This window comes from Scyliorhinus torazame, chromosome 17 (assembly GCF_047496885.1).
Source record: "Scyliorhinus torazame isolate Kashiwa2021f chromosome 17, sScyTor2.1, whole genome shotgun sequence".
Classification (NCBI taxonomy): Eukaryota; Metazoa; Chordata; class Chondrichthyes; order Carcharhiniformes; family Scyliorhinidae; genus Scyliorhinus; species Scyliorhinus torazame.
The window spans coordinates 68,979,239-68,994,405 of record NC_092723.1 but is presented as its reverse complement, the minus strand read 5'-3'; the positions used below and the strand labels follow the sequence as shown (position 1 = coordinate 68,994,405).

At 50.6% G+C, this 15,167-nt stretch overlaps 1 protein-coding gene across 2 annotated transcripts in view; it reads left to right on the top strand.

Annotated features, from left to right (window-relative positions):
• ampd1 (adenosine monophosphate deaminase 1 (isoform M)) overlaps nt 1-14,664 on the top strand; it is a 92,909-nt gene extending 78,245 nt beyond the window's left edge. For both annotated transcript variants that reach the window (XM_072480571.1, XM_072480570.1), the window contains exons 13-15: nt 4,608-4,781; nt 7,140-7,250; nt 12,430-14,664. In XM_072480571.1, coding sequence (XP_072336672.1) covers nt 4,608-4,781; nt 7,140-7,250; nt 12,430-12,588 — 444 coding nt within the window. In that variant the 3' untranslated portion in view covers nt 12,589-14,664. The remainder of the gene's footprint in view (nt 1-4,607; nt 4,782-7,139; nt 7,251-12,429) is intronic.
• Nucleotides 14,665-15,167: the final 503 nt, after the last annotated feature.

Genomic DNA, 15,167 nt, shown 5'->3' with positions numbered 1-15,167 from the left:
CGGGCCGTGGGTCGGGAAGTAATCGACGGCCTGCATGCGTTTGACGTCGTGGGCGGCCTGGCTTGCCGATTCGACGGCTGGGGACCCCCTCCGTGCCAACTCGGACGCCTGAAATCGGGCAAAACGGCAGGTAGCATTTTCGTGGAGGACACAGGCTTCCACAGCAGACGCTAAGGTGAGGCTTTTCATTTTAAGAAGCTGCTGGCGTAGGCCACTAGAGGCAACGCCAAAAACAATCTGGTCCCTGATAATGGACTCTGTGGTGGTGCTGTAACCGCAGGACTGCGCTAGAATCCGGAGGTGCGTCAAGAAGGGTTGAAAAAGCTCCTCCTTACCTTGCAGGCGTTGCTGAAAGAGGTATCTTTCAAAACTTTCATTTACTTCAACTTGAAAGTGCTGGTCCAGTTTGAGGATGACCGTGTCATATTTGGCTTGGTTTTCGCCTTCTTCGAACACCAGTGAGTTGAAGACGTTGGTGGCGTGCTGACCTGCGTAGAAGAGGAGCATTGCAATCTTCGTGTCATCCGAGGCATTCTGTTTTTCGGTGGCACGGATGTACAGGTCAAATCGCTGCCTGTAGAGCTTCCAGTTGGTACCTAGGTTCCCCGCGACTTGCATCGGCTGCGGTTTGTCGGTGTGGTCCATGTCCAGAATGGCAGGTTAGTAGGCAGGTATCGATCCACTCCTGTACCATGTGGTGTTGGGTGTTCTGACACACAGATGAGCCAACACGGTTGCATATGGTACAACGCTATTTTACTTAAACTTACTATTTACAGTTTGGTATTTGCACTCTGCACGTGGGGGTTCCCTGCTTGTGATGTTTTAACAGCTCTTTCTTGTTCCCTTCTCCCCAGACCTACTGACCACCAGGTGTCGTGCTCGTGCTTTTTATGTGGTTGGTGTTCTTGTCTGTGATTGGTTGTGGTGTTGTGTACTCTGATTTGCCTGTTAGTGTGTCCATCATGATGTGTGTGTTTGAATATCATGACAAAAATCTCCCCCAGTAATCTCTCCCTTTCTTTGCCCTCTTTTTTCTCCTTGTAAGCCCTAATGGAGATCAACTCTCCCCTAACCACCGCCTTCAGCGCTTCCCATACTACCCCACCTGAGCCTCACCATCGTCATTGGCCTCCAGGTACCTTTCAATACATCCCCGCACCCTTCCACAGACTCCCTCATCCGCCAATAGTCCCACATCCAGTCGCCAGAGTGGGCGCTGTTCCCTCTCCTCTCCTAGTTCCAGATCCACCCAGTGCGGGGCATGCTCTGAAACGGCTATGGCCGAGTACTCTGTTACTGCCACCCTCGAAATCAGTGCCCTACTCAAAACAAAGAAATCTATCCGGGAGTATACCTTATGAACATGGGAGAAAAAGAAAAACTCTTTGGCCAATGGCCTAGCAAATCTCCACCGATCCACTCCCCCCATTTGCTCCATAAACCCCCTGAGCACCTTGGCCGCTGCCGGCCTTCTTCCGGGCCTGGATCTAGACCGACCTAACCCTGGATCCAGCACAGTATTAAAATTCCCCCCCCCGCCATTACCAGGCTTCCTACCTCCAGGTCCGGGATACGTCCCAGCATCCGCTTCATAAATCCCGCATCATCCCAGTTTGGGGCATATACATTTACCAGCACGACCGCCATTCCCTGCAATCTACCACTCACCATCAGCACGGTAGCCTTGTGGATAGCACAATTGCTTCACAGCTCCAGGGTCCCAGGTTCGATTCCGGCTTGGGTCACTGTCTGTGCGGAGTCTGCGCATCCTCTCCGTGTGTGCGTGGGTTTCCTCCGGGTGCTCCGGTTTCCTCCCACAGTCCAAAGATGTGCGGGTTAGGTGGATTGGCCATGATAAATTGCCCTTAGTGTCCAAAATTGCCCTTAGTGTTGGGTGGGGTTACTGGGTTATGGGGATAGGGCGGAGGTGTTGACCTTGGGTAGGGTGCTCTTTCCAAGAGCCGGTGCAGACTCGATGGGCCGAATGGCCTCCTTCTGCACTGTAAATTCTATGATAATCACATATCTACCGCCGTTGTCCACTACTATATTCCTAGCGTCGAACGACACCCGTTTCCCCACCAATATAGCCACCCCTCTATTTTTCACGTCCAACCCTGAGTGGAACACCTGTCCCACCCATCCTTTCCTTAACCTAACCTGATCCGCCACCTTCAGATGCGTCTCCTGAAGCATGACCACGTCTGCCTTCAGTCCTTTTAAGTGCGCGAACACTCGGGCCCTCTTAATCGGCCCATTTAGGCCTCTCACATTCCACGTGATCAGCCGGATTGGGGGGCCCCCGTGTGTGGAACTCTCATCCTCCTTGCGCCTATCTTCCCGCCATCATCTCTCTAGCGCGGGAAAAAACCCGTGCTTTCCTAGATCAGCCCCGCCCCCTATGGCGCAGCTCCCCCTACAGCCCCGTTCCCATTCCCCATCCCCACCTATGTCCCTTTTTCCACCGGCGCCCACATTTCTCAGTGTCCCCCCATCAAGAAAAAAATTACATTTCTGTACATCAACATCGTCATCTCCCCCACAGCATCACTCCCTCAGTTCTGGTCCAATTTCTCTTTTTGGATGAAGGTCCATGCCTCTTCCGACGTTTCAAAATAGTAGTGTCTATCTTGGTACGTGACCCACAATCGCGCCGGCTGCAGCATCCCAAACTTTACCTTCTTCTTGTGCAGCGCCACCTTGGCCCGATTAAAACTTGCTCTCCTTCTCGCCACCTCCGCGCTCCAGTCCTGATACACTCGTATCACCGCATTCTCACACCTGCTACTCCGTACCTTCTTGGCCCAGCTCAAAACTGCCTCTCTGTCGGTGAAGCGGTGAAATCTCACCACTATCGCCCTTGGTGGTTCTCCAGCCTCTGGTCTCCTCGCAAGGACCCGGTGAGCCCCTTCCACCTCCAGGGGGCCCAAGGGGGTCTCAGCTCCCATTAGCGTATGGAGCATCGTGTTCACATAAGCCCCAACGTCAGCTCCCTCCACTCCCTCGGGGAGACCCAGAATCCGGAGGTTCTTTCTCCTCGAGCTGTTCGCCAGGACTTCGAGTCTTTCGATCCACCTCTTGTGTAGCGCCTCGTGCGTCTCCATTTTTACCGCTAGGCCCAGAATTTCGTCCTCGTTCTCAGCTGCCTTCTCCTTCACTCCACGGAGCTCTATTGCCTGGGCCTTTTGAGTTTTTTTTAGCCCTTCGATTGCCAACAACATCGGCGCCAGCACCTCCTTCTTTAATTCCTCCACACACCGTCGCAGGAATTTCTGCTGATCCGGGCCCCATGTCGCCTGGGCTCCATCCGTCGCCATCCTGCTTCTTCCTTCTCTTCTCTGCCGCTGCTCCAAAGGATCCTTCGTAATCTGGCCACTACCACCGATCTTTTCCCTACACTCTAGGAGGGACTCCTTCCTTCGTCACCCCACACTGGGTTTGGTCCGAAAAAAATTTCCGTTGGGGCTCCCAAAAAGAGCCCTAAAGTCCGTTAGAACGGGAGCTGCCGAAACGTGCGGCTTAACAGTGCATCGCCGCAACCGGAAGTCATAAATTGCCTTTAATAAACCCCTTTGTGAACTGCTGGAAGCCTCCAGTGTTTGTCTCGAGGCACCACAGAGGGAAAGAGAGATCATAAGGCTTTGAAGGGAACCTGACAAATACATTTTCCTAATTTTTCTCAGCTGGAGCAACCCATGCAACAGACATGTACTCCATTGAAAAAAAGTAAAATGGGAACTGTGAAGTAATGTGGGAACGGCTGGGAAACAGCCGGTACCCTATCACAGCTGGAAAACCCTGCTCATCCAAATGAGTCTGTGTACTGCAAACAGAAGGCCAGCCTCGGCAGTGTGATAGAGCTGGGGACGGACACTCCCTCTGCTGGGAATTCCTGCTTCCCCAGCCCTAGGGTAGCCCTGATGGGAGGCACGAGATGATCAACTGGGGTGCCATGCTCTTTTAGTTGGGCTCCAGCCGGGCGTTCCAACATGAGGACCAGGCGGGATTCTTAGCAAGGGAGGAGGGGCGTTAGTTCCAGTAGAAAAGAGAACCCTGCATGGGTGTTCCAGCAAGGGAATTTAATCGAGGGGGGCACATTGAATATCCCCTCCAAAAAAATGAGTGTTGGTGCCTTTACATGAGGGAGAGCGGCAAAATGTGCAGGACACAAGGATGCCCATGTGGGGCAGTGGGGAGTTGGCAGAATCACTGATGCACACACCGAATGGTAACTGTAAAATTTAGAGTACCAATTTATGCCGTTATCTGCAGAATAACAGCACCCTGATTGCTGTGATGTTCACAGGGGATGGACTGGTGCCTGCTCTTTCAGTGAGACTCAATGGAGAGTTCAAAGATAGAGAAAGCCTGTTGAATCCTCAGTTATCACTATTCACATCCTCAGCTTCATTTGTATAATTATTAACCCATTCTTTCCAGGCCACTAAGTGGCTCTATAATTGGATGTATCCATTGTTGTTCCATGTCCACGAGATGGTCAGACATGTTCAGACATGTAGGAGCTGGCCACACTGCTTCAGTCACACACTGTATGGGGATGAAGGTTGTAAAGTTGATATTGAGAGATCCTCTTCTTCTTTCAGAGCCCAGTGCTGCAGTACCTGTACTTTCTGACTCAGCTCCCCATCGCCTTGTCTCCGCTCAGCAACAACAGCCTCTTCCTGGAGTACGCCAAGAACCCACTTCCTGAGTACCTGAGGAAGGGCTTGATGATCTCACTCTCCACTGATGATCCCATGCAATTCCACTACACCAAGGTGAGAATAACCCAGATCACTTCACTACCCTGTGTCTCACTGTAGGTATGAGGCCTTGAAGCAGCACTAGGCAACTTGTGGCCTGAGGGCCGCATACGGCCCATCCGGGTTCTGAGTGCAGCCTATGAGACATTTTGTTGACTGTTGTCCTCACACAGAGTTGCCACATTCCGTTGATTACCATCCACGTAATCGTTTTCCTACTGGTATAACTGATAAAGTAAGGGTTTGTGAAGTGAGGTATGTGGCATTGACTGTGAGAAGCATAAGCATAAAGAGAAACTGTTGGAGAAGCTGTTGGAGAAGAAGGATAGTATGAGGTTTAGTTAGAGTGTAGGTTGTATTAGAAAGAGATAATTAATTACTGTATCAAAAGTTCAATACTATTATTTTGTTAGCTGTTACTCAGTAGAGCGTGCAAACTATTTCAAATAGTGTAAAATAAAGTAGCTTTGGTTTAAACATATAGCTTTATGGGGCAGGATTCTCCGACCCCCCCGCCGGGCCGGAGAATCGGCGGGGGCGGGCAGCGTGAATCCCGCCCCGACGCCGGCTGCCGGATTCTCCGGTTTTTCGGCGGGGGCGGGAATCCTCCGCTCTGCGACGGGCCGAGAGGCTGGCCGTTTTCAGCCAGTCCTGCCGGCGTAAATCAAACAAAGTCCTTACCGGCGGGACCTGGCTCTGCGGGCGGCCTGCGGAGTCCTCGGGAGGGGCGGGGGGGATCTGGTCCCGGGGGGGGGCTACCACGGTGGCCTGGCCCGCGATTGGGGCCCACCAATCTGCGGGCGGGCCTGTGCCGTGGGGGCACTCTTTCCCTCCGCGCCAGCTGCTGTAACGGCCCGCCATGGTCAGCGCAGAGAAGAACCCCCTGCGCAAATGCTGGGATCACGGCAGAACACGCTGGCACACCCGCGCATGCGCCAACTCGTGCCGGCCGACGGAGGCCATTGGGCGCCAGTTGGCGTGGCACCAACCCCGTCAGCGCTGGCCTAGCCCCTGAAGGTGCGGAGGATTCCGCACCTTCCAGACGGCCCGACGCCGGAGTGGTTCACGCCACTCCTCGGCGCCGGTACGGCCCGCCCGCTGGATTGCGGAGAATCCCGGCCATGTTCTTTGTAAACACTATGGCCGGGATTCTCCGAGCTTGCGCTGGGTCGGAGAATCGCCAGTGACGCGGGAAAGTCCCACCATGCTGCTCTGACGCCGGGACGCAATTCTACGGCGACCGGAGAATCGGCGCCAATCTTGCCCGCGCAGAGCCGGTTGATGACCGCTGAAAGAGGCCCCCGCGGCGATTCTCCACAGTCGACCGGCCAAATTCCCGCCGAGTTTCCACAAGTCCCACCAGCGTGGCTCCAACCTGGTACCACCTGACGGGAGCCCGGTCCCGCGGCCGCGGCGGATGTCCTGGTGGGGGAGCGGGGGGATCAGACTCCGGGGGGGGGGGGGCTCCAAGGAGTCCAGGCCCGCGATCGGGGGCTACTGATCAACGGGCGCCCGGGATCTGGAGGGACCTACCTCCTTCCGCGCAGCCCGCTGTAGGGCTCCGCCATGTTGCTCGGCGCATGCGCAGGAATGGCACCATGCGCATTCGCCGGCGCGGAGTCGGTTGGCGCACACCTGCAATGCAGGGCCGCGGATCGGTGCCGGAGCAGCTTGCAGCACTCTGGTGCCATGCAGGCCCCCTGAGGGCCGCTGAATCGCTGGGCCAGGAGACCCGTTGACGCTGCCGTGAAACACTCCGGTGTTTACACCAACGTCATCACTTGCCTGGGATTTCGGAGAATCCCGGCCTATGACTTTGGCTATCTTGAAGAACAATGGGCGTCATTCTCCGCCGGCGGGAGTCTCCGTTTTGCCGGCGCCCGGGGGTTTCCCGACGGCGTGGGGCTGCCCCACAATGGGAAACCCCATTGACCGGCCGGTGTTACGGAGACTCCCGCCGGCCGGTCGGGGCAGAAATGTGGCGGGGCGGGTAGGAGAATTTCGCCCAATATAAGGAACATTCCAGATTCCAGTGAGCTAAGTCAATCACCACTGCCCAGTTCAACCAAGTTCATGAATCATCTGGTCAATACTGCCCCCTGGGTTTTTATGACAAGCTGACCAATTCAAGGTTGTTTTTAGTAATACCAGCTTTTTGATCTACATTTATCCAGTTGGCTTTTAAAGCAAGACTTAAATTCACAAACTGTCACGGTGGGATTACGAACTCGTTCTCCGGATCATTACCTCTGGATTACAAGTCCAGTAACATGCCCACTGCATGAACCACAACCCTGTCTTCCACTGTGCTGCCAAATGTCAGTATAAAATAGACAATTATCATGTCATTAATTGTGTATTACTTGTTGTCAGGAACCGCTGATGGAGGAATATGCCATCGCTGCTCAGGTCTTCAAGCTGAGTACCTGTGACATATGTGAGATTGCACGGAACAGTGTCCTGCAGAGTGGTTTCTCTGAGCAGGTAAGTGGCCACGGCTTGTGATTATATAAACCTGCATCTGGCAGCGGTCCAACACTTTTTAAAAACAATTCTTCTGCATGTTCTAGTCTGATCACACCTTTACTTTTTATTTGTAAACCACCTTTCTTTTCTTCAAGGTGAAATCTCAGCCTGTTCACGTAATGTAATTCTACATTAGCAGAATCCCAGCTAAGATTGATTAAACATTTTAGAATAAAGACACCTATATAGTTATAGGCATCGAATGCAAAAGCAAGAAAGTTGTACAAAACTTCTATAAATCACTAGTTAGTCCTCAGCTGGGATACTGTGATCAATTCTGGACACGACGTTTAAGGAAAGCCTTGGAGAGGTTGTGGAAGGGATTGACCAGACAATAGTACCAGGGATGAGAACGCTTAGTCAAGTGTTGTTCCCCTTAGAGCTTTGAAAGTTAAGCAGGGATTTTATTTCTTTTTTTTAATAAAGTTAGTGTACCCAATTCCTTTTTTTTCCAATTAAGGGGCAATTTAGTGTGGCCAATCCACCTACCCTAAACATCTTTTTGGGTTGTGGGGGTGAGACCCACGCAGACAAGGGGAGAATGTGCAAACACCACCTGGACAGTGACCCAGGGCCGAGATCGAACCCGGGTCCTCGGCACCCTGGTTAAGCAGGGATTTAATCCTGTTCTCTCCTGCTGTGATGGCACGTCATGCTCATCTATCTTGTGCTGTCCATGCATCCAGTGTAGAACGTCTGCAACCGGCCTACGACATCCGTCATTCAACTACGCCTAGGCCGACCCCTCTTTCTGCAGCCCTCTACCCTCCAGAAAAGATCTCTGTAGCTTTCCAGCTCTGAACAAATGGCCAAACTACTGACACTTCCTTTTATCGATGTGACTTTTTACAGTTCTTACTCCTGCAAATTCATTTACCTCATGGTCCATATATGTTATTTAATGGAAATCAAATGGAGCTCTTCAAATCTATGAGGGTTTTGATAGAGTAAATGGGAGAAACGTTTTTCACTGGTGGGTGGGTTGGTATCCAGAGCGCACAGATTTGCGATAACTACCAAAAGAACTAAGGGGGGGAGATGAGAAAAATAATTTAATGCAGCAGGATTTTATGATCTGTAACGCAGTGCCCGAAAGCATAATTGAAGCACATTCAACAGTAACCTTCAAAAGGGAATTGGATGTCTGCACTTGTAGCGGAAAAGATTGATGGATATGAGGAAAGAATAGAGTCATGGGACTAATTGGATAGCTCATTCAGAGAGCCAACACATGATCAATGGCCGATTGGCCTCTTTCAGTGCTGTGAGATTCTCTGATTCTAGCAAAATCCAGGTGGCTCACTGAAAAAAAAATCACGTTGCACGTCAGGGACCAAGAAGTCACGATTAGAACTTGGGTCAAATATTCAGATGATCAGCCCAGTCTACCAGGGTGTGATGCCTAGGAGGTATTAACTTACATCTATGCCATGACACCTAATGCTATCAGAACTGGCAGGAATGGTGTTGATTTGACAGTTGTCACCAGGGGGCCTTGGAACTGCTCCTGTCTAAAGTATGGAAGCATCTAGAAGGATCAGAAAGTCCTAGATTCCCCTGAATAAAGGATGACCGTGGAAAGGGAGACCTCAGGTTCCTTGTGGGGCCAGCAGATTTCACCTACTCCTCCTGGCTTACAAAGCAATCAGGAGACTTATTGGCCGCCAACATTTTGCGGATAGGTTTGAGGTGATATGCATCTTAAATAGACTTGGTGTTAAAACGTCTGGTGGGTCATCATGGCATCATCTTGACACATCTTTACCAATGAAAGTAGGCCCAAACTCCTCTGGAGTGGGCCCTCTTCCCAGCCCAAAATTCTAGCAAGCTATAATGGTGGAGAGTGGGACCAGTTGCCGATGTGACATGACCACGTTAATGGTTAGAGATTCATTCAGATTGAAGGTTTGTGGATGGACGTAAAAGACTGAGGAATCTTGGGCGGCACGGTGGCGCAGTGGTTAGTGTCGAGGACCCGGGTTCGACCCCGGCTTCGGGTCACTGTCTATGTGGAGTTGGCACATACTTCCTGTGTCTGCGTGAGTTTCACCCCCACAACCCAAAGATGTGCAGGTTAAGTGGATTAGCCACGCTAAATTGCCCCTTAATTGGGAAAAAAAAATTGGGTACTTAATGTTTATTTTTAAAAGAAGACTGAGGGAACCTGGATTAAGGTTACTCGCACGACTCAAAGTTGCACCAAAAATTGTGTGATTGCTTAAGCCGTGTAATTATTTGAGATTAGATTTCCAATGGGTAAATCTGAAGGAAACTCCAGGCCCAAATCAAATGTCTCACAGACTGAGATTAGCAACGTGGCAATTACCACCAAGGAACAAGTAACCAACAAAAAGTCCCAAATGGTAAAGTACTCTGGCTTCACTGAACCAGTTGTCTGATGGTTCCAAATCAGAAAGAATATTTAGTGCAAACTCAAAATTTGTGACAATTTCTAACTCTGTAAATGTCTCTCCTTTTTTAAAATAAATTTAGAGTACCCAATTACTTTTTTTCCAATGAAGGGGCAATTAAGAGTGGACAATTCACCTCCCCTGCACAAATTGTTTAGGCTGTGGGTGAGGCCCATGCAGACACAGGAAGAATGTGCAAACTCCACATGGACAGTGATCCGGGGCTGGGACCAAACCCGGGTCCTCGGCGCCGTGAGGCAGTAGTGCTAATCAGTGCGCCACCGTGTTACCCTCACTCCGTTTCTTTAAATCTTACTTCAATAACACAGGAAAAGGAGGAGGCTATTAGGCCTTCGAGCCTGTTCCTCCATTCAATTAGGTCATGGCTGTGAAGTGACAGTGCTAACAGTGCGACAGTGCGTGTGGCACGGTAGCACAGTGGTTAGCACTGTCGCTTCACCGCTCCAGCATCCCAGGTTCGATTCCCGGCTTGGGTCACTGTCTGTCTGGAGTCTGCACGCTCTCCCCATGTCTGTGTGGGTTTCCTCCGGGTGCTCTGGTTTCCTCCCATAGTCCAAAGATATGCAGGTTAGGTGGATTGGCCATAGCAACATTGCCCTCAGTGTCCAAAAAGGGTAGGTGGGGTTATTGGGTTAAGGGGATAGGATGGATTTGTAGGCTTAAGTGGGATGCTGTTTCCAAGGGCCGGTGGAGACCCGACGGGCCGAATGGCCTCCTTCTGCACTGTAAATTCTATGGTTCTATATCTTAACTCCATCAACTTGCAGTGGTCCCATAGCCCTTAGTATCCTCACCTAACAAAAATCTATCAATCTCAGTTTTGACATTTTCAATTGACCCCGAGAGGGAATGAATTTTTTTTTCCGTGGGCAGGGGAGATCCCGTCTCAGCGTTGTCTTGAATAGCCTACCTCTGATCTGAAAGTTTTGTTCATGGGATTTGGGAGTCCCTGACTAAGCCAGTAATTATTGCCATTCCTAATTTCCCCTGAGAAGGTGGTGGTGAGCTGCCTCCTTGAACCGCTACAGTGCCTGTGGTGTAGGCACATGCACAGTGCTGTTATTGAAGGAGTTCCAGGATTATGACGCAGCAACAGTGAAGTAAAGGTGTTCCAAGTCAGGATGGTGTGTGACTTAGAGGTGAACATGTGCTCCCATGCCACTGCTGCCTTGATGGTAGAGGTTGTGAGTTTGGGAGGTGCTGTTGAAGGAGATATGGTGAGTTGCTGTAATGCATCTTGTACATGGCACACACTGTTGCCACTGTACATCAGTGGTGGAGGGACTGAATGTTTATTGTAGTGGATGGGGCACCAGTCAAGTGGGCTGCTTTGTCCTGGATGGTGTCAAGCTATTGCATATTGTTAAAGCTGCACTCATCCAAGCAAGTGGAGAATATTCCATCACATTCCTGACTTGTGCCTTGTAGATGGTGGGCAAGCTTTGGGAAGCCAGGAAGTGAGTTGCTCTCTCCCAGCCTCTGACCTGCTCTTGTAGTCACAGTATTTATATGACTGGTCCAGTTGAGTTTCTGGTCAATCGTAACCCCTAGGATGTTGATAATTTAAAAAATAAAAATTTAGAGTACCCAATTATTTTTTTTCCAATTAAGGGGCAATTTAGCGTGGCCAATCCATCTACCCTGCTCATCTTTGGGTTGTGGAGGTGAAACCCACGCAGACACGGGGAGAATGTGCAAACTCCACACGGACAGTGACCCAGGGTCAGGATTCTAACCCGGGTCCTCAGCGCCGCAGTCCCAGTGCTAACCACTGCGCCCCATGCTGGCCCTAGGATGTTGATAATGAGTGATTCAGTGATGGTAATGCCATTGCATATCAAGGAGTGATGATTAGATCCTCTCTTGATGGAGATACCACCTCCATCTTCCTCTCATGGCCATGGCCCCCCTCAGGCTCTAGCCCTGGCAGTGGCACCCTGGCACCTGGGGACCCGAGCACTGCCACCCTAGTATCTTATCAGTGCTCCTGCTGACTTGGCAATGACACCCAGGAACCTTGGTAGTGCCAAGGTGCCAGCCTGGCACTACCAAGGTGCCCATGTTCAAGGAGGAGAACCAAGGTGTCACCCTTCCCTGTCCCTGACCACCCAGGGGCCTCTAATCGCCCAGGAGACCTGGTGCATATTTGTGTCGATCAGTACTGAACGGTGCCTGGCTGGGATCTCCCTGAGGAGGCTGGTAGATTGCGGGAGCCCCCAATTGATCCGAGGTCAGCATGCCTAAACAACTTTTAAACCTACTTAGGTGTGCGAGGCTTAATCCCGCCCATTGTGGGCGGGATCCTGATTACGTTGCTGTTGGTCGGGAAGCACGCAGCGGACCTCTCCCGGCATCTACCGATCGTGACGCGCTCCGTTTGGACCCAACAGTGCCAGTAGAACGTGCCCTATATCGCTGTTCTTTCAATGTTGCTGGGTCAAAACCTTGGATCTCCCTCCCCGACATTGTTGTGGATGCACCTACACCACATGGACTGCCGTGGTTCAAGAAGGCAGCTCACCCCCCACCTTCTCTAGGGCAATTAGGGATGAGCAAAAAATACTGGCCCAGTCAATGACACACAAATCCCGTGAAAGAGTCAAAATAATCTTCTTCGCCATTTGTTTCATTCTCCCTCATACCAACAAAGATCTCAGATCGGTGTGATATACTGATTCAAACAATTATCTCATCTTACCCTGCAGGAAAAGGCCCATTTTCTGGGACCCAACTATCGTCAGGAGGGCCCAGCTGGCAATTGTATTCAGAAGACGAACGTAGCTCAGATACGAATGGCCTATCGCTACGAAACACTCTGCTACGAACTGAACCTGATCAAGGAGGGATTGAAAGTTCTGGAATAAAGCCACTGCTGCAACACCGGTGGGAAACGAGCGATGTGGGTTAATCTGCCATTAGCTATGAAAGCTACTCCTGTAGTTTGAGTTGCTCAGGTCTCCAGAGGGACGAAGAACATCTTAATAAGCCAGTGGCAACATTTTGGGAAAATTGCTGTAAAATGTCACTCAAGACAATGGTAGACCTTACCTCCCAATGAAAGTGGGTAGGCTACGGGGAAATGTGGCTTCTGCTTAAACTGGAGCAACACCTCATAGTTTCCAGTCATTTGAACGCATCTGCCTTTCTTCACTGCACAATCATTTAAAAAATTTTTTTTAGTGTACCCAATTTATTTTTTCCAATTATGGGGCAATTTAGCGTGGCCAATCCACCTAGCCTGCACATCTTTGGGTTGCGAGGGCATAAACCATGCAAACACGGGAAGAATGTGCAAACTCCACACGGACAGTGACCCAGAGCCGGGATCGAACCTGGGACCTCGGTGCCGTGAGGCTGCAGGGCTAACCCACTGCGCCACCGTGCTGCCCTCACTGTACAATCATTGGATCTAAAGCAACATAATGAGTTTAAGCTCTATTTATTTTCACTTCAATCTTATTGAGGATTGTTCCTGTGTGAACAAAGACTGTGGTTTGGAACCCTCCGACTGTTTCCGTGTTGCCTCTCACAACCAGTTGGTGCCATTCAGAAAAAGCCAGTTGTTGCAAGGCAGCTTCATCCTTACAATGTTGTCTGGTCTTTCTGTCAATTTCCCTTTACTGAACCCAACCTCTCTTTCACTTACAAATGTAGGCCGGTTATAGCCAAGTCCAGACTGTGACCCTGGCTCAGCCATTTTGTCATGTTACTCTGCTGTGATAATTTCTTATTTTGATGGGGCGTTTGGAGAAAAGAGTCAGCTTTTGTTACTTCATGAACAAGTGACCCAAACAACTGGGGGTTTCCAATCAACAAGATTTAGCAGGCCACACCGTTCTTCACTCACAAACGAAGAGTATCACCCCATTCTCCGCCTACTAGTCTGCCTGCGATGGCGCTGTAGACAACCTCTATCCTTCTGCCTGGGGGGCAATGAGGAAACTACCACTGACCTCAGTTTTCCTGGGATGGTTTGGGGGAGGGTTCCTAACTAGTAGTCAGTTACACCCTGCGTTGAGGTGGAGCTCATGCGCCTGAGGATATGGCTTGGTTGGGGCAGCATGGTGGGTTTGATCCCGGCCACACTGATCGTGTGGAGTTTGCACATTCTCCCCGTATCTGCATGGATCTCAATCCCACAAAGATGTGTACGGTAGGTGAATTGGCCACGATAAATTGCCCCACAATTGGGGAAAAAAGATTTGGGTGCTCTAAATTTGGATATGGCTTGGTTGTAATGCTCCCCCAGTTGGATAGCTGGCTGATAATCGCTACCTGGGCACACGGCCAATCACCTGTTGAGATCATGAAGGTCACTGTTGCACTTTGTACCACACAAGAGGGGGGCAACTCTGCACGTTTGGACTGGGATGTGGCTCTGGTATGAATATTTAGCTCTCCATCACCAAATAAACAAAGAAAATGTACATAGGATGCCAAACCCAAGTTCGTGCTGACCCTCACCTGTATGCAGCTGGCAGTCAATCTGGAATACTGGTATCAGGAACCTGAATACAGACAGGGCAGAGACAGGAAAGTAGCTGTAATCACGATGTGATGACATTCTATATCATACCATCTATCCAGCTGATCGAAGTCCCAGCTTTAACATAACTTTAAATATATGGCAACCGTCCTACTCAGGAGCCAATGAGGCAAGAACCAAAACAGTCCAGTTACTTTGCAGTTATTCAACACTGAAGAGTGCAATTCTTGAGCAGCGGATGAAAATCAGACTGATTTCAGTTGATGAAATTTGTGCAGCATTGACTGGTGAAGCTTGATGTGTTTTCCTTATTGCTTTCCTCTCACTCCTCTCTTTAGCCCCATTGCCTCCCTAATGTAGATGTTGCATGCTGCATCTTCCCAGCTTCTTGTATCGATGTTAGAGGTTTTTAAGACCTTCTTGCAGACATCATTAAACCTGAGATTAAGTCAGAGCCCTCTACAAGTTTAACATCCTCTTGGCACAGATCATCACCCATCTGATCAAGATAACCAGGACATTAGAGGTGTTTCCATTTGAAGGAAATGTAATAGATCTGACAAATTAGATCACTCAAGTATTTCAGTATCAGGAGGCTTACCTTAAATCCCACCTAAAATATGTAGAATGCAGCAGAGACAATGGCCGGGATTCTCCGACCCCCCGCCGGGTTGGAGAATCCCGGGGGGAGGCGCGAATCCCGCCCGGACACCCCGACGCCAGCTGCCCTATTCTCCGGCACCATTTTTCGGGCAGCAGCGGGATTCCTGCCACGCTGGTCAGAGGCCGTTGACAGCAGACCCCCTGGCAATTCTCCGGGCCCCAATGAGCCGAGCGGCCGTCCAGTTTTGGCCAGTCCCACCGGCATGAATTACTCACCTCATGCACGGCGGGACCTGGCAAGTGAGTGTGCAGGGGCCATCCTCGGGGGGGAGGGCGGGGGCAGCGCGGGGCATC